General features: G+C 36.3%; 1 protein-coding gene across 1 annotated transcript in view; it reads left to right on the forward strand.

The window, feature by feature from the left end:
• Positions 1–14,129, forward strand: part of LOC124789894 (sodium- and chloride-dependent GABA transporter 1-like) — a 124,273-nt gene extending 110,144 nt beyond the window's left edge. The window contains exon 11 of the mRNA XM_047257414.1: positions 13,791–14,129. Coding sequence (XP_047113370.1) covers positions 13,791–13,928 — 138 coding nt within the window. The 3' untranslated portion in view covers positions 13,929–14,129. The remainder of the gene's footprint in view (positions 1–13,790) is intronic.
• The last annotated feature ends 6,735 nt before the right edge of the window (positions 14,130–20,864 follow it).

A 20,864-nucleotide genomic window follows, 5' to 3' on the forward strand; every position in this document is an offset into this window, starting at 1 on the left:
TAACATGAACTTAGCTGTGTTTTCACTTGGGCTGCTCATATCTCTCCCCAGTGACAGCTTGGCTTTTTTTGTAGTCATCAATTTATTTAAAGTATCATGTGTACATTACTTACTATCCACAGTAGTTATCACTTTGGTTCTACACTCAGATTCATGTAACATCTGTGAGGCTATTTTTAATGTAGAAATGATTGTGATGTATCCTGATTTGAGGGAGAAAAATTGCACCCTATATTTTGAACTGTAGAAAACTTGTTCAGCAACTCTGCATTTCTCCTCTTACCTTGTAAAACAAGTAGCTCTTTACTTTAGACATTCCATTAGAAAGTCAGTGCTGTGTTGAGTTTGTCCTAGATAATCAAGAAATATCTGTGTGCAATGAATGTTTAATTTACAGTTAACTGTAGATTTTCTATTATGCAACAATTTCTACTGCTGCGAATGCATGTTTTCATACCTGATAAAATGTCAGTTGTCACCCATGAAGCAGTGCCATCTTGAAGCAATGTTTCAATAAGTTTCCAACTCATCATCTTCAGGTGAAATCCTGAAGATGACAAGTGTGAAACTTATAAAAATTTTTCTTGAGAAACTGCCATCAATTTATGCTGATTTAATGTACACAGCATTTAGAACATTTTTTTACTTTTATGAATTGGTTCATCTTCATGAAATATCAATAAAATCGATTATTTATGAGCAGTATAGTGTAAAAAGAAAATTGTGTGCCAATATATATATAATGTGTTAATTTTACTGTGGTTTAAGTGATAATTATACTATATCAAATTCGTGGGCATATTCTGCTTTAGAAGCAAAATGAGATCTCTTATACAGATGAAATGAAATGTCGTGTGGCTAGGGCCTCCCGTCAGGTAGACTATTCGCCTGGTGCAGGTCTTTTGAGTTGATGCCACTTCGGCGACCTGCGCGTCGATGGGGATGAAATGATGATGATTAGGACAACACAACACCCAGTCTCTGAGAAACTCGAACTTTTCAAAATTGTCAATATAAAGACATATAGTTGCTTTCAAAAAGTATCCACAACAAATGATACAGTTTCTTGGGCTCCTTTCAAAGCTGTTTTGAATCCATTCAGTTTTGAAATTTTAAACAGACTGGTTACTCACTAGCAATTAACGAAAGAGATAGTCCAAACAGCAAACTAATATAAATCTGCAAGTCAGCATTATTTTTAAAGATTGTTTTTTTCGTATTTCTGAACTGATAGCACTCAACTGGCCCACAATAATAGCAAGCGATTTCCTCTGCTCTGAAAAGACATGTCATAAAGTAAGATTGAGTTAACATCCCACTGATGATGGCATCATTAGAGAGGAAGCACACACTCTGATAGGACAATGCTGGTGTGACAAAACTGGTTATATCCATCTCAAAGACCCCATCTGGCATTCACTTTATTTGATTTTGTGAAATCACAGAAATTGTAACTTAGGATAGCTAGTGGGGTTTTGAATCCTGCTCCTCATAAATAACAGTCATGTATGCTAACCAGTGTTATTTTTCTCAGTACTCTCTGACTGAAAATTCTGGAAAACAGAGCTTCATCTACATCTACATCAACAATCCACAAGCCACCTGATGGTGTGTGGAAAGGAGGTTTCTGTTATCACTAACTGATACCTGATCCCTGTTTCAATGGCATGTGGGGAGAATGATTATCAGTAAACCTCTGTATTAGCCCAAGTTTCTTGAATTTTCATGTTGTGGTCATTTTGAAAAACATAAATGGGAGGAAGTAATATGTTGTAAGACTCTTCCTGGAATGCACTGCAGTGTAAATATAGTAATAGCTGCACCACTTACCAGCAAAGCAAAACTGATTAACTTTAATTAAACCAATTATATGAAAGAAAATGCATTTAGTATCTTATGCCAAAAGACAGGAAGCCTCATGAAGGAACTGGATGAACTTATATTGCGAATATATCTTGAGGGAAAATACAAAAACAAAGATGATGTTAACATACATATTATGCTTACCACAATGATTCTGGAAAATTATGCAAATACATGTTGACAGACTGTAGCTCATACCACATGTTGTAAAACCAAAAGAAGAAAATAAACAGTAATTACATACTTAAAAATGAAAAGTTTCTGACAATATGGGTAAGTGAATGTAATGCTGAATAAGTCTTTGAATGCCACTCAACAGTTACACATTGGTAAACATGCAAAACAATTACCTTTGGGAATTCTCAATTGCAGAGGCTTTAATATATGTTTTCTGTATAATAACTAAGAAGGTGGCACAATATTTGCAACACTAGGCTTGCATTTGGGGAGATGGCTGTTCAAATCCATGTCTGGCCATCATGATTTAGAGATGAATAAGTTTTTCTTCTTTAAAAGGATAGTGGATTGACTCAGGCATATAAGGCATCAGTAACATAATCATTATTATTGTTATTGTTATTATTATTAAGAATAGTTGTATTTTTGAAACTCTTAACGTCATCATTAAGAAGAGTTCCTATATGGAAAGTTGTCTTGATGTTGCATTATATGTACAGAAAGAGGGAACAGACTGTGCTATTCACACAGCCGTGTCAGCTAAGCATGAGCAGAGTTACAGAGTTTTAAGTTGCCGTGATGCATTTCATGTATACAAGAAAAAAAATCATTCAGATCTTCATCTGTACTCTGTAAACTACTGCAAAGTGCATGGAAAAGGTTGCCTTCCACTGTACGATGTATTAAGGTTATATTCCTGTAACATTCGATTATGGAGTGCAGGAAGAATGCTTAAATGCCATTATGCATTCTATACTTAGTTTAATCCTGACGTCATTGTTCTTATGATAGTGATGCAAATTGGACTTTGGTATATTCCTCAATTCCATACTTCATATATGTCACTGAAATTTTAAAGTAGGTGTTAGCTGAAAAGTTAGTGTCTTTAAGTGTGTACAGTTCAGGCACATCTATCTTCTGCATCTCCAAGATGCTGACCCATGTGTTCAGCGACTATGTGACCATTCATGCTGCTATTATTTAGATATATTCAATATACTCTGTTAGTCCTAAGTGGTATCACTCCCAACAAACTTGAAACATAATGTAGGATGAATTGTATGAGTATTTTGTAATTAATATCAACAATGTAAGAGAAGACTGATTGCTACTTACCATATAGAAGACATGTCAAGTTGCAGACAGACACAGCCAAAAGACGCTCACGTATACCTTTAAGCAACAGCCTTCACCTGTAAAAGACGCGCGCGCACACACACACACACACACACACACACACACACACACACACACACATACACAAGCAAGTATACCTCATACACACACAATCTCCAGCTCTAGCATCTTGGCCCAAGATGCACACACAACTGCCAAATCCACCATTTCGGCCTGAGATGATGGAGTCAGCAGTCATGTGTTAATGCGTCTTTTGTACAGTAAGTAGCAATCTGTTTTTTCTTTCATTGTTGATATTCCTACCTGGAGTTTCCATTGTTTTATTTTGAAACCAATCTGCTCTGTAGATTCATTGCACTTCCCAGTATTCTGTCAATGAATCAAATTCTACCCTTGCTTTATACATGACTGAGATTATGTGATCATTCAATTTTATATCCATACAAATAGCTGCACCCACGTATTTGCATTAGTTGACTGATTTCATCAATATTATAGTCATATGATACTGTAATGTAATTAAACTACAGCTATCCACAGAGGACTAGTGTGGGGTGTAATTGTCATATGACATCAAAACTTGGTAGATATTCTACTGCATTAATGTGAAACCTATTTTTACTGGAAAAATTAGTTCTGGTTCTGGCCACCAGGTGCAGATCTGGCACTGTGAATCCAAGAAAGACATATGGAAAAACTATTATATCTAATGGATTAGGAACTGGATGTGGGCAGAAAAGATCAAATAAGTGAGAAAGACTTAATGTTGATTTTATTATAAACCATCACTTACACACTGTGAGGTTCCAGTGGAATTTGAGCATCAGTTCTTGTACACTGGCCTTCATATCATATCAAGTAGAGACCACACATCAGGTGATCTTGCAGGCTATGCATCTGAAAAACCCCTGGAGATAACACATTCATGGAAGGTTGCGTTAAGTGGATTTTTCACTGGATAAGTGACATGGGGTGTTGCCCCATCTTGCATGAAATCTGTGGTTTCCACACAGCTGCACTCTTCCAAAATAAGGAATGACATGCTCTACAAGGAGATCTTGATATCTTACAGACATCATGGTATGCCTGATAGGCCTCCTGAGTGTATTCTCTACAAAGAAGATAAGACCAAGAACAAAGCTGCTTGTGAATCTGCACCACACAGTCACATATGGGAGTGCCATAGCTCTTTTTGCACAACATACAATTTAACAGTTCCCCAAATTTGGCAGTTCTGTGTATTCACTGTACCTTGTAGTGTAAAATGTGCCTAATTACTCCACAGAATATTGCCTGGCCACATGTTATCAACTTCAGTCTGTGCCAGTAATCGAAGAGTAAATTCAGAACATTGCTGTAGATCATTAGGTTCCAGTTGTTGCACCATCTGGATCTTTTATGGGTACCACTGTAAAAAAGACCACAAAATTTTCTGTACTGTTGACCATGGGATGGACAATTCTCATAGCACTGTACGAACACTAGCGCTACCTGGGGCATATGCTGCATGATCAGTTACAGCAAGAGCAACCTCATCAGTAACTTCCAGTAGGATATGATGCCTTCCTCTTCCAGATGCAACACCAAACTCATCCTTGTTTCCAAATTTCATTATCATCTTCTTTAAACCATTTAATGACAAGAGTGTCTTCTCAGATCTTTCATTCAGTGATACTCTCTGATACTCTCAATGCATCACTGTAATGGCTACTGTTCACATAAAACAGTTTCACTAATAACACATGGTCTCTCATCTCGAGAGCCATACTGTTCACTCACATTATGGCTTGTCATAGGAGAGTGTGGATGTCATACCATCACACCAGTGATATACAGTGCCAGATTTTCCCCTGGTGGCTAAAACTGGAACTAAATTTTTTCCAGCATAAATCAGTTCCGAATTAACCCATGAGCTCAGGTACCAAGTTTCGCTGCCATATGATAGTTACAGGATCTTTATGAGTAACTGTACTTTATTTATAACCACCAGGCACATTTTTTCATTTTGTGAAGTCCACAATTTTACATTCTTGAACATATAGAGCAAATTGCCAGTCTTTGTACCATTCTGAACTCTTTTCAAGAGCTGACAGGATGTATTTGTGTAGTTTCCTGCAGATACTATTTCATTATAGATGGCTGCATCACCTGCAAAATGTCATAGATTATGATAAATTTTGTCTGCTAGTGATTAACATAATAAATAAATAAATAACATACAACATGAGCAACAAAGGATTCTATATCTATATACTTCCCTGGCGTATGCTTGAAGTTACATCTATATCTGTCAATGACTCTCCATGGAAGACAACATGCTGTGTCCTCTCTACTGAAAAATCAATAGCCCAGTCACAAACTGTCTTTGATGCCCCATATTATCACACTGTCATCAATAATCAGTGAAATGGGATGGGTCAAAGGCTTTTGGAAATCAAGAAATATCACATTGAACTGACTGTCTTGATCTGTGGCTTGTCATATGAGAAAAGCATAGTCAGAATTTATGTGACTAGTGTTTTCTGAGCCCATGTTGGCTGGAATGGGCTAGATCATTCTGAGTAAGATACCTTTATCAAAAAACAATGATGATGTGACTTACCAAACGAAAGCGCTGGCAGGTCGAAAGACACACAGACAAACACAAACATACACACAAAATTCAAGCTTTCGCAACAAACTGTTGCCTCATCAGGAAAGAGGGAAGGAGAGGGAAAGACGAAAGGATGTGGGTTTTAAGGGAGAGGGTAAGGAGTCATTCCAATCTTGGGAGCGGAAAGACTTACCTTAGGGGGAAAAAAGGACGGGTATACACTCGCACACACACACACACACACACACACACACACACACACACACACACACACACATATCCATCCACACGTACACATATATACATATGGTATATGTGTGGATGGATATGTGTGTGTGTGCGAGTGTATACCCGTCCGTTTTTCCCCCTAAGGTAAGTCTTTCCGCTCCCGGGATTGGAATGACTCCTTACCCTCTCCCTTAAAACCCACATCCTTTCGTCTTTCCCTCTCCTTCCCTCTTTCCTGATGAGGCAACAGTTTGTTGCGAAAGCTTGAATTTTGTGTGTATGTTTGTGTTTGTCTCTGTGTCTTTCGACCTGCCAGCACTTTTGTTTGGTAAGTCACGTCATCTTTGTTTTTTGATAAATTTTTCCCACGTGGAATGTTTCCCTCTATTATATGAGTAAGATACCTGTTACATCTAATCTCAGAAGATGTTATAAGATTCTACAACAGATGGATTCAAAATAGTTTGGACAATAATTTTGTGGGCTACTTTGAGTACCATTCTTGTAAATGAGAGTGACCGATGCTTCCTTGCAACTACTGTACACAGTTTTTTGTTCAAGAGATCTATGGTACATTATTGTTAATGGAGAGGCTCACTCCATACAAATTATCTATAGAAACTGTTAGGTTCTTTTGGACCCTGCAGCTTTGTTTGATTTTGCCAGTTTCAGCTATTTTTTCAAAACCACCAACATCTGTATCATTAATGTTTACAGCAGTGAAAGAATTGAATTACAGTAATACTCCTGGATTTTTTTTGTAAAGAAAGATTTTAAAATAGAGTTTTTAATTTTCCTGCTCACATATACGACATAAATTATAATTTCAGATAACACATTGAATTGTGCTCTAAAATGTTACCAAGTTTACCGCAAGTGGAAGGAAAATATTTTTTATGAAAAGGATAGATTGCTACTCACCATAAAGAGATATGTTAAGTTGCAGACAGGCACAATGAAAAGACTGTTACCTCTGTGCTTTTGGTCAAAGTCCTCTTCAGAAAAGTTAGGTAAACACAAACACTTTCACACAAGCTGGCAGTACAACTCTCTCTCTCTCTCTCTCTCTCTCTCTCTCTCTCTCTCTCTCTCTCTCTCTCTCTCTCTCACACACACACACACACACACACATACACACACACTTAGACAACCCTATCTCTGGCCACTCTAACCAGACTGCTTAGCTGATTGTTTCTTTTGACCTGCTTTTAATCTTATATTGCCCATCTTAGTTGATACATCCATCACTTTTTTGTCAATTTCAAAACGGAGCATGTAAGCTTAGTTGTGACAGTTGCGTCAATAACTTTTCATACTGCAGGAACTGGCAAAGGTTCTGGTTTATCCTTGTTTTCACTTCCTCCTTGTTTCTGTCCCATCAGTTCTTTCAAGGCTTTATCAGTTGTCATGGATTGAGAGATGGCATCCCCTTTGTCACATTCAACATATGCTTGGAAGCTAAGATAGTCAGTGTTTTCTTCTTGGCCCATTATTTGCTGCCATTTCTCAGCTGTAATTCCTTAATTTTCTGGCATGATGTCTTTTGTAAGCATCCAATGAAAGGCAGCCATCTATAAGCAGTTTGAAATTGTGCTTTCTTGCACAAAATCCTAGGCACTTCTTATAAAATGTATAGCATCCAAGGTTGTTACCTTTCTCACTGTTGTATAAACACAAGCCGGCCTCAAATGTCAGGAACTTTCTTATATTTTTGTTTCACTCATTTTACAATAGATTTATCTGAGTAACAATCACAACCAATCATGATCACACGAATTTGTCAGTCTGACACTATCTCAGAATGAGATTTTCACTTTGTATTTGACATTATCTCAGTTCCACTGGGAATAAGGTTATGACTGGTCAAAAGTTATTCAAGTGCTGGCCAATGTAGGGTCATGACTAGTCTTGAATGGGCACAGGAACTACATCTGGTGATTCAAAAGCATTTGAAACATTGCTCCAAAGAGAAAGGCCCATGCATACACATAGCTTTTTTCCACTCTGGTATTCTTCTCATTAAAGGGAACAACAATGAGGTTCCTGATAGCCCTTTAAAGGGGTAGTCCTTCTTAAGCTTGTGAATATTTAATATAGGCTAATGTAATTTTACTTCCTTAAGAGATTTTATTCCTTTTGTGTGCTGTGCACATGAATCCTGGGATGTGGTGAGAAAAGGATCTCACTATCCTTTGTTAATTTCCCTTTCAAAATGAGTTATTTTTTCCATCTTCCATACAAGAGTCAGGTAACAAGATTTGGCAGTTGTGACTCACATGCTACACTCATTGCTGTAAATGCATACACACATTAATTTGGCTGACTTTAGAGGGAGGTGGCATAGGTAGCAATATGCATGTAGTACTGTTACATATACATTATACTGGTGAAATTAAGCTGTATACCAGATTTATAACCACTGTTGGCAGTGACCACACAAAACACTATCTGCTCGAAGTGTTTAGATGTGTAATTTTGCACATTTCATACACAGTTTTAAAGTAACAGAAGTGCACAGAAAAATGAAATATTTGCTAAATGTTGTTCTCAGAATTATAATTACACTGCCACTGATTTACTTGCTGTCAAAGGCCTGCCAGTGAATGATAAAATTTTGAAAGATGTGCGGATGACAATGCACTTCTCAACAGCATACTAAGGCATGGTCTTGGTCACTTCAACTGACTTCTAAACATAATTAGCTTCAAAACTTCCTGGCAGATTAAAACTGTGTGCGAGACCGAGACTCAAACTCAGAACCTTTGCCTTTTGCGGGCAAGTGCTCTGGTTCGCAGGAGACCTTCTGTAAAGTTTGGAAGGTAGGAGACAAGGTACTGGCAGAAGTGAAGCTGTGAGGACGGGGCGTGAGTCATGCTTGGGTAGCTCAGCCGGTAGAGCACTTGCCCATGAAAGGCAAAGGTCCCGAGTTCGAGTCTCAGTCCGGCACACAGTTTTAATCTGCCAGGAAGTTTCATATCAGCGCACACTCCGCTTCAGAGTGAAAATCTCATTCTGATAATTAGCTTTATGATACAATATTAATGCATCAACACTAGCCTTTAACACTAGTGTTTATTAATATACTTAATGCCAATAGCACTACCCATACATTTGTATGCGGGACACATTGCAGCCACTTCCTAAAAATTAACAATTGGTAATTTTTCTTGGAATGGTAATTTCCAACATTTGCAATGTTTCAGCTTTTACTATGTTACAGTTTACTGAGACTGACAATACGCAGAAGATAATTAGTAACAATCAATGACAAAATTGATAGAATCTTAAAATTAGTTAGAATACACATAAAATCAAAATATTTAAAAAAATAATGGGATCAACGAGGGAAGTCGTAAGTAATGTGAATAATTCAGAACTTCTTCTGTTAGCATTTTGTATCACTGTTGCTCATGGTGTTAGATGAATGCTCCAAGAAGTACCAACCAAAAATGTGGACTAGAAATGTTTGGCTAATCCAAAGAACATAAAGGTATCAATTAGTACTACAGATTGCCAAACAATGAAATAAATTGAATATGCATTTCAGTAACACAATGGTGTTACAAAGTGCGCAAAGCTGTGCATGCACAGCAGAGACAGTTTACAAATAGTCGTGATCGATCATAACACCTTTACTCAAATGTACATAATGCCTTGTTTGAATAGCTGAAAGTGCCAGCTTCAGTTTGCCTCTGCCTCCAATAGGTACTTGTTGGTAGAAGCTGGAAGTCATTAGAGCTAATGCCAACCTATACAAGCTACTTCCGTGCATCATTTCTGCCATAGCAAACAATCTGTACAATATAGAAAGCTACAGGTACTACACAGCATTGTCTACCTGCAAGTTTCTTCACCATAAACATCCTAATCCCACCATTCCCAGAACTCTCAATGGCAAAAGATGCAGCAGCCAAACAGTATTAAGTGAGGATATCCAGCATGTGAATGAGTCATTTTAACAACAATATTAAAAAAAGGATAAATTGCTACTCACTATACAAAGGAAACACTGAGTAACAGAGAGGCACAAAAAAAAACTGCTATACAATTTAGCTTTCAGCCAAAAGGCATTCTGAAGTGGAAAAAATACACACATTCACATAAGCACAACTCACCCATATATGACCAATGTTTCTGGCCACTGTGGCTGATTGAGTTGTAAACACGCATGACAGAAGAATCAGTGTGGTGGTGGGGGTAAGGAGGTGGCATGGGGGAGGGAAGGAGGAGGGAATAGCAGAGTGGGATGGGGGACCATGAAGTGCAGTTTGTGGGATCATGCAGAGATGTGGTTGGGACAGGGGGGCTGCTAGATGTAGTCAGATAGTTTGAGAGGGGAGGAGTGGGCGGTAAGGTAAAGGAGAGAAACGGACAAGTGGATGTGTTGGTGGAATGGGAGGCTGTGTGATGCTGGAGTGGTAGCAGGGAAGGGGATAGGTAAGTTGAGAATAGGGCCTAGCAAAGGTTGAGGCCAGGAGGGAATGTGGGATATATTGCAGGGATAGTTCCCACCTGTGCATTTCAGAAAAGTGGGTGTTGGAAGGAACAATCCAGATGACACAGACTGTGAAGCACATTGTGTTAGGCAGCATATTCAGCAACTGGGTGGTCCATCTGTCTCTTGGCCACAGTTTGTCAGTAGCCATTCATGCAGACAGACAACTTGTTAGTCATCATGCCACATTGAATGCAGCACATTGGTTGCAGCTTAATTTGTATATCACATGACTGCTTTCACAGGTAGCCCTGCCTTTGATGAGACGGGAGATGCCTGTGACAAGACTAAGTAGATGGTGGTGGGAGAATGTCAGGCCTTGCATCTTTGTCTATTGCAGGGATACGGGCCATGAGGAGTGGAGTAAGGGTGGTCATGGATATTGGATAGGTTTGGGGGCAGGGGAATGCCATTGTGGGAGGAATGGGAAGAATAGTGGGTAGGATATTTCATATTTAAGGGCATGATGAGAGGTACCTGAAAATCTGTAGGAGAATGTGTATCAGTTGCTCCATCCTAGATGGTACTGAGTCACGGGTAGGGGAGATTTCCCCTTTGTGGTCAGGTGCTGGGAATGTAGGAGGTGATTGATGACAGGAGGGGCAAGGCATGGGAAGTTTGTTTCTGTACAAGGCTGGGTGGGTAATTTTGGTCAACTCACTGAAACCCTTGGTATATTTTGAGAGGGCTGCTCGTGACTGCAGATGTTATGACCACAGGTTGGTTGGCTGGTTGATTCAGGGGAGGGAACCAAATGGTGAGATCATTGGTCCCTTTGGATTGGGAAAGGGTGGGGAAGCAAAGCAACCATGTCCTTTCAAAGGAATCATCCCAGCATATGATTGAAGTGATGTAGGGAAATCATGGAAAACCTAAATCAGGATGGTCAGAAGCAGGTTTGAACCGTTGTCCTCCTGAATTTGAGTCCAATGTGCTAACCACTGTGGGGGGGAGGGGGAGCTGTTGAAGTGGAGGTATTGCTGGTGGCTGGTAGGTTCAATATAGATGGAGGTAATGATGTAGCCATCATTGAGGTGGAGGTCCAGATTTAGGAAGGTGGGTGATTGGGTTGAGGAGGACCAAATGAAATGAATGAGGGAGAAGGTGTTGAGATTCTGGAGGAATGTGGATAGGGCATCCTCACCCTTGGCCCAGATCACAACAGTGTCATCAATGAATCTGAATGAGATGAGGGGTTTGGCATTCTCAGTGGTTAGGAAGGATTCATCTAGATGACCCATGAATATGTTAGCATGGGATGGTTCCTTCTGTACTGTGGATTTGTTTGTAGGTGAAGCTTTCAAAGGAGAAATAATTGTGGGTGAGGCTATAGTTCATCATTGTGATCAGTTAAGTGGTTGCATGTTTGGAGTCAGCTAGGTGTTGTCCTTGTCAAAACAGTCATGTGATCTACAAACTAAGCTGCAACCACTGTGCTGCTTTCTACATGGGCATACCTTCTGCATGAATGGCTACAGACAAATTGTGGCCAAGCGACAGTTTGGCCACCCAGTTTCTGAACTTACTGCACAATACAATGTTATTCACTTCAATTATTGCTTCACAGCCCAGTCCGTCTTAATACTTTCTAACAACGCTAGCTTTTCTGAACTGCACGGGTGGGCGCTCTCCCCGCAATATATCCTACATTCCTGTAACTTCCCCCTGGCCTCAGCATTCACTCATCCTGTCCTACATTTACTTATTCCCTTCCTTGTCCCCACTCCAGTACAACACAGCTTTCCATTCCACCAATGTACCCACCTGTCCTCTAGTCCTTTTCCCATTCAATACTTCTCTCCTCTTCCACTTCCCCCCTCACTCCACCCAAACCTCCTGATTGCATGTAGCAGCCCTACCCTGTCCCCACTATGTTCCTGCATGATTCCAAAAGCTGCACTCCACATCTTTCCTGCACGTCACCTGACTTCCTCCCCCCCTGCCACCCACACCACATGTCGCTTCCATACCTGCACCCCTACACTGCTACTCTCAACACACACAGTTACAACTCAGTCTGACTGAAGTAGCCAGAGATAGTGGTCATGCATGTGAGAGTTGTGGTTGTGTGAATGGGTGTGTATTTACTGCTTCAGAAAGAGGCTTTTTGTTTGTAAAATGAAATGTATAGCAGTCTCTCTGTTGTGCCCGTCTGCTTCTCAATGTCACCTCTATATGGTGATTAGCAATCTATCATTTTCATAATAATGTTGTTAATTCATCCTGGACTTTCCATTTCTTAAGTTATTTCAATGTGTGCTTAATGAAATTGAGACTGGGACTTCCAAAAATGGAAATACTATGCAGGAAAATGTGGTAATTAGGGATGTACTAACAAGGTTCCACTAGCAGTCAAAGATGTCTGAGAAATATGCAGGTAACAACAGCCTTTTTCGGACAATATCAACTACATAAGCCCATATACTGCCAGATGTACATACACATGTATAAAGAAGTGAATTAATTTTTAATTGTTAGAGAAACAGCATTTTTTAAATAAATGGTTGCTTTTAATTGTCTGCTTTGTTCCCAGGCCTACATAATATGAATATGTTCATAACATAATACTCTCATGTATTGAAAGTCAAGTTTTTTTCATAATACATGTGTGTAGTAGTAGCTTCATCTGAAAAAAAAAAAAAAAAAAAAAAAAAAAAAACTTTTGATTGACTAAAATACAACAGATTTTCTAGAACCCTTATTGAGATAAAAAAAGCAACAAATAACTAATAATTTTGGCAGTGTTTAGAAGCCATTTGTAGCTTGTGTAATGATTCATCTAAATTCAGGGTCTGCAGTGTAATGTTGATAATCAATTGGGACACGTGTAACAAAATATAGGAGAGATTTCGGTAATCAGTGGATCTGCCTTGGAGACTAAGCTCTGGCTGAAAATTTTTCTTTTATCATTATTAAGCTAGTCTGGTTGCAAGTTTCAAGAATGCAAATTTTGACAAAACTTCTCTTTAGTTAAATAGCAAATTAGTGTGAAATTTGTGTCTGTTTAAATGATTTGAATCTCTATCATGCAATCATTAAGGTTAACTTAGAAAAGCTGTATTCTGTTGAGATAAATTCTAGCAAACCTGGTGATAGTCAACAATGTATAAAGTCCTTGAGACATATAATGTCTGGTCTGAAAACCATAGAAAATAATGTAATTACATGCTAATATAACAATTTACATATTTTTCAATGTTTAAATTTAAAAAGTATTGTTAACCTGTTGATAACTTTTGCAACTATTATGAACACGTACATTAATATAGAAATTAATAGCGATATAAATATTTCCAGAATTTAATACGAGGCCTCAAACCAAATATTAAATCACGCCAAAAGTTGCCTGCAGCCCAGAAGACAGCAGTTATTCCAATGTCTGAAAGCAGTGCTGGTTTGCTCACAAAGAACAGTTCATTTCTTAGCCAACAATAAAAATGAACCTAGTTGCTGAAATGTGGAAATGAATAAGTAAGTAACATGTTTAAAACTCTAAACTCTTAGAGCTATTAACATGTGCAATAAAAGATGTGGTGAGTGGGAGCATCAGCATGAAAGTTATGAGGCAGTGTTCAAGATACTGTCGTTCAAGATGAGCAAACTGAAAGCACAGCAGCTGTGATTTGATAAAATTTACTACCATAAATATTTGTCATGAACTATTACTAAAACACAATGAATTTTAACCACAGAGTAAACACACATCAGATAAAAGAATTTGTTTATTTTAAATTATTGTTATGAGATCGTATGTTCAATAATATTTATGATTTGTTCTGTAAATATCAGTCTGTGAAATACTCATGTATTTCAGGTCACTGCTTTAAATAGCAGTTAATGATAGTTTTGAGATGGCAGCTGTTTAAAACATTTCTTAAATGGGGCAGTTTATTTCTAAAGAGCACAGAACGTATGTGATTGGACTCAATAGCATAATAAGTATTGAAATTCAGTTGAGAATGTGACAAAGCAAGAGCTTAAATGAATTAAAATTTTCTGTTGTATTTTAACCTCTGGTGTGCTCATCAGCAACCACAGACATGTCAAAACAAACATAAACCTCAATTCGTACCTTAAACCATATGCAACATATTGAAGTGAACTCTCAGCTACTTGTTTTCCTTATATAGTAATATGTTAAATTACTCATTTTAGCTATAAACTGTGTGAAATTCTTTTCAAGTGTCATCAGCAGCATATTTCAGTTACTACAAAAAATAAAGTGAAAATGAAGTCCTGCAAGAGATTACCAATGTTTGCCAATGAGTTGTCATTTAATATTTCAAACATAAAGGCAGTAAATCATTTATGTAAGTTTCAACTGGAATAGTTTCCAAATTTTTCACTTATAATGGTTCCATCTGTGCAAATGAAGAATATGATTTCTGCACTAAATGATACTACACTAAAGTTTTTCTGTGACAAACTGAAGCTATCAAGACCTCATTCAGTGTTGAGGGAGATAAAGTCCAAACTGTTGCCTAAAATGTTCCGTTAGACATAGGCAGTACCGAAGCTTGAACATGATAGCAGTGTCATTTGATTCTAATTTTAAACATTGTGATAACTAAGGGGGGAAAATGTACCTCACAACAGAGAACAAAACATTAAATTATGAATTATTTGTATTAAAATAATAAAGAAAGGTCATAGAGACACTCACATCCACTATGTTTCTAGCACTGATTTTATGTCAAAAGAATAAATGCAAATGTGATTTTCATGTCAATAATGCAAAAATTGAGATCCAAATGCAGAAAGACAAACCACAGAGAATTTAGTGTATGCTCTTGCTTGCTGGGTAAGTAGTTTGGGGAAAGCATAAAGATCTGTGAACTGTTGATGTTTTTACATATTAATTGATCTACTTTGTAGAAAAATTAATTTATGAACTTCACTATGTCAAGAACTACCAGAAAATTTTTCCATCACTTTCTTTGTGAAACTCCTTTACATCAGACAGTCCAGTCTGTGTAAATGATGTTTTCACACAATGTTTCAATTATAATCTCATAATACTTCCAGGCCTCTACCAACACCTTGTCAAACTTTGTCACTTTTTTATGTTGATTAATTTTATACTAAATTATATTTCTGGTATCTGTCATTATTTATAGTTATCAATAGATTGAAACAAATTTGAGCAACTGAGACCATTAGTTATGGACTGATGACCCTGTAGTTTCATCCCTTTCTCTCCAAATCAACCAACCACTAGCTATAATTGCAAGAAAGAGGAAAAGAAATTCACAGTTGATTTTCACATCCTTTGTTATAATGAAATTGAAGTATCTCCATATAGTGGTGTAAAGTTTCAGTTGTGCAGAGGTAGTTGTTTAATGTCACTATCTCAAGAAAGTTTACAACACCTTACTTGCATTTGACATTTTCAATCAGTTTCAGTTAAAATCAATGTTATGTAAATTGAATATTCTGTATTAAATGAACTACTTGTACCTAATTATCCCTTTTGAAATTAAAAATAAAATAATTAATCTTCCTAGCCATGTAAGTGAAGTTCTTAGTGACTGTTTCTGGATTACTGCAGTCAGTGACAAATAATGCCCTTCTAAAAGATGCTGCTCATATTTACAACAGCCATGAAAATTTTGTCTCTGGTAAAAATATCAGTAATGTGTCACATGAAATCAATTTAGATCTGGGACTAATTGTTGTGATAAGCTAATTAATTATTAGATGTATGTGTATGTAACTGATACTCTGTTACTGATAAGAGACCTTTATATTTCTTAAAACATTACATTTCACAGCGTAACTTATACACTATTCATAAAACATGAGAATATGAATGAAGAAGATCATGTATAACAAGTGTTTCCTGACAACTGCCTATCAGTATGTGAATTTAACAATATATGTTAATGGGATCTTTAACAGAAATAAATGCAATAAGGGAAAGGATGTGAGAGATGCAAAAGAAGGGACAGTCACTACATTCCTAGCATTTGTTCCCTTGCTGTCAGAAAGACGATAGGAAAATGGAAAGGAAATCAGGGTCCTCATTTTGTAAGGAGAAAAGTTACTCTTGGCTTTAATCATGGAAGACAAAGTGCAGGAAAGAACTAAGAAGTAGTAATCTTGTGATTTCATTCCTGCATTGTGTCATGTCTGATTCTTTGTTCAGGGCAAACTTCTATTTCTCACTAGCAGATGTAATCAGTTCGTTTCTGAACCTTTGTCTTTTTGTTAGTGTGTCCACTTTGTTGATACGGTTTTACTAACAATTAAGAAAGTGCTGTTCAGCGTAGTATTTGGGTCTCATAACTTCAAGTTAGTAAGCAACACATATGAGTGCTGCTGAGTAAGTAACAGTTACATTTATTTTCACAGTCAGTAGTTATTTCAGTTTTGCATGAATGATGTCCTATAAAACATGACTTACAACTGACAACCAAACTTATTAATGAAAGTCATGGTATAAAAATAAAGAACAATTGATATTATAATAATATTATAAGTACTTTGCCATATTTTATTCATGGTACTTATAGGGAAAGTGCATCAGGAACTAATGTCTTTTTTTTTTTTTTTTTTTGTCCATCAGGTTAATTTCTATAAGTTCTCATAGAGTCAGTACAGCACACACTAAGATCATTTTCCTTACAAACATCAAAGAGATAGGCAGCTGGTTAAGAATGTATTTAATAAAAACCATGATTTAAAACCAAACACAGATGTTTAATTATCAACATACTGTTACATCTAATGTTCAGAAACCACCAGAGTTGCCAGTTATGAGTGAAAGAAGTTTTTTTTTTTTTTTGACATAGGCTTGTTAATATCAAATTATATTGTGAACATACTATGTTCAGTGGCATAAGAAAACAGTACATGTAAGAGAACAATACAACTAAGTATGAACTTGTTGAAATGAATTGCACAAGAAAGGCAGTATGTGGTTATCAGACCAGAAATAATCATTCAGCTTCTGTACTGGTAAAGGATAGAGCCACAGTTGTGTAACAAATCAGCAAAACATTTGTTATAAAAAAAAAAAAAGCATCAGAGCATCAGGTTTTGATATTTTATTTGAGATGTTTGTTCTTCAAGTTTGTGAATATCTATTGAGATATTTTCATGAATAAAACTGCATATTATTAAATATTTGAGGTACAAGAAACTGTATTTGGTGATGTTCATGTATATTACGTGACTGTCTTCTATTTTAAATAGGAGTACAGGCTCAAGGTATGTAAATAATGCTAAAGATTTTTTGTGAGTGTTGCTAATGCTGGGAGTAGATGATAATTGACATAGTTACTCCTGTGAAAATGGATACAGGATATATTGCTATTACAACCATTAGTTATGCCACACAATCTGATGTTATTAGAGATTACCAAGTAGTACACTTGTTAAATCAGTAATTTTCATTTTTATATTCTTACTGTCCAGTTTCACATATGTGTGCTGCATATCAATGCACTGTAAGTGTCATATTCAGTCAAAAACATTTTAATAACTTTATGCTGAACTGATATGTACTACCAAATTTGTGAAAGTAACATGTTGCTTTATAAAACTATGTCAAACTTAATGATTGGCAGAACTTGAGAATAACAAAGAAGAACTTAATTATAATACATGTTTTGCCTGTTTGATGTAAAATGCTTACTGAAACTTGTTATTTCCAACAATTACAAAATCTAAGTACTGTTACAGTGCCATATTTACACCTGTGTATAATCTGCATACCTTTCTTTAGCAGGTTTAACTAGCTTCAGTCAGCTGAATGCAGTAGTGTGCAGTTAAGGAAATGTAGGCTGATGAGAAGTGAAAACATGTTACTCTTCTCTAGTAATTTTTGTACTGTATCTGTTTTTCTTTATGACTGAGCACCAAGTCCTCAGTTTACATCATTCATTGCTGTAAATTATGGATTTCCCTTTTGTTCTTCCTTAAACACACTGGCAGCGATTGATTCACTGTGTATCTCTTATAAAAGGCCTCTTACAAGTAGCTTTTGCAGTAGTTCACAGATTAAATACTGTACTATCTTTGACAGTCACCATTTTTTCCATATCAGATATCTTGATTTCAGTCTTAAATGAGGAAAAATATGAAATTATTACTTTATATTTTCTTTATCCTACTTTTCTGTATTCTTTCCCTTCTTTTAGCATACCAGATTTCTTTTCCTAAAAAAAAAAAAGTGCTTAATGTTTCTATTGCTGTGTGAGAATATGAGTTTACTGGATGTCATTGCCCTTATTGTTAGAGAGAAAATGGCTGAGAGCTACATCTGAATGCACTGGGTTCGTAATTACTCTTTTTCATTTCTCTATTATAAACATCTGTTCTATACTTATTGCTCAGATAAAGTATTATAAATAATGATTTGCTCAAGCTGCTCTACAAGAAGACAAAAATCATAGCATGAAGTATTCTCTTATCTTTATTTACCTCCACTCATAACAGAGGAATATCACTGTTAGTAAATGCCGCTATTATTTAAGCAAAAGGCCAAATTTCAGCCATTGTCATGTTAACTGCTGAAACAAAAGGATTTGCTAACTAATTCATTGCTTTAATGCAGTATTAATTATGACAGTTGATTTAAGAAAATGATGCCAGTATTGGGCTAGTGATATTATATCATATATACTATAATTTTAGAATTAAAGAACTATTGTGACAGATGTCACCAATTAACATTTACTAATAAATGCAGTATTATTGAAGTATTATCACAATTGTTGTAAATCTGTTTTGAAGATTAGTTACATGTGTGGCAAATAACATTTAATTACTTTTGTGTCACTTTTAACTCCACTAGAAAAAGTGCTATGAAAGTCTTCCTTTAGTTTGCTACTAAAACTTTTCTCAAAGAGTTCTGAAGAATTATTAAATGTTGCTGTAAGGAAATAAATTTTTAGTTTGGAAATAAAATATTTATACACCAGAAACATGTTAACTAGAAGGATTTGTACTGTAACATTTGTTTACTGTATATGAGTTTGTCTGTAGCATGTAGAAATTATGTTAATGGAACAAGAAAATAATAAAGGAGTTAGTGGCTGGCTCATTAACTCCATTTAGACATTAGTCTTAGTCTAGAGTAAAAGACCATTTCAAGTGTACATAAGTAAAACTGAAAAGAATTCTGGTTGAGTAATAAATGTTGCAATGTTTAGGTCAAACAGGAACTTTTCTACTAAATTTTTGCTGTATGTACAAAGAAAATAAAACAAGAAAATAGTTCCTTATTGGCCTGACAAATCTGGAAAATGTAGACACCACAATGAAAATACGTCTACTGATTATGTAAGGAGCTTTTTTATGTAGCAAAAATATAGGTAATTATCAGAGCATTTTCCTCTGGAGAAATGTCTATAATGAGGGAAGGAGACTTATGTATTTGATAGTGTCTCTTCTGACTATGCTTTACAATTACGTTGCCCTGTCTCTTCTACAAAAGGAGTTTCTGCTGCTCCAAAAATATAGTGTAATGTATGTTTTCTGCATTTTCCAGGCAGTATTTACAAAGAGAAAAAAATGTGTGCAGCTTCCTGTATTTTAGGTGTTGTGTGTCTGAGCTTATGATGTGCCATGATTCAAATTAACATTGATGAAATTACATTTTATATGGAAAAAATTGTCAGTGTTGTGTTTGAAATATAATGATATTAAACTGCTATTAGCTGATCCTCTAGCACATTGTTTCATTCACAGTTTTTGAAGTTTTTCATGTATGGTGAGTAAGCTTTACTCAAAGCAACATCAGATCTGTATGGATGATTTTTTTTGATTTTATACAGTTTTTTATAATATACAGGAAAAAACAATGTAATTCTAATTGTATTGTATGTTTATTGGTCCTTTATGTCATATTTCGGCAGAAAGTGCATCATGTCATTGAACAAGTCAGAGTAAGTGATATGATGGTATATGACACGTGCAGTCCCCCAAGAAAAAATTTTCCATTGAAGTGTTTAATTTTTAAATACGAGGTATGAAAAAAAAGGTCAAATTTGTATTTTTGAAATTAATTTTATTTATTCCTCTACTCAGTGTTAAGCCCTTCAAAATATCCTTCATTAGATATTATTCACTTATGCCATAACTTCTTCCAACTTCTGGAATCTCTGTGATAGCTTTTAGCTCTCTCTATGATACATTTTTAATCTTGTCCATGCTTACAAAATGATAACTCTTTAAGATTTTGTTTCTACAAACAAAAAAAGTCAAATGGAGCCTTGCATGGAAAGATGGATGCTAGTCCATGATTATGGTATTGTTTTTGGCCAAGAAGTTGCAAACAGGGAACAAAGCGCATTATTGTGATGCAAAACCCATTATTGTGACGCAAAATCTGTGGTTTTTTCATCAGAAATCTGGGTGTTAAGGTAC

The sequence above is a fragment of the Schistocerca piceifrons genome, chromosome 3, assembly GCF_021461385.2.
Source record: "Schistocerca piceifrons isolate TAMUIC-IGC-003096 chromosome 3, iqSchPice1.1, whole genome shotgun sequence".
NCBI lineage: Eukaryota > Metazoa > Arthropoda > Insecta > Orthoptera > Acrididae > Schistocerca > Schistocerca piceifrons.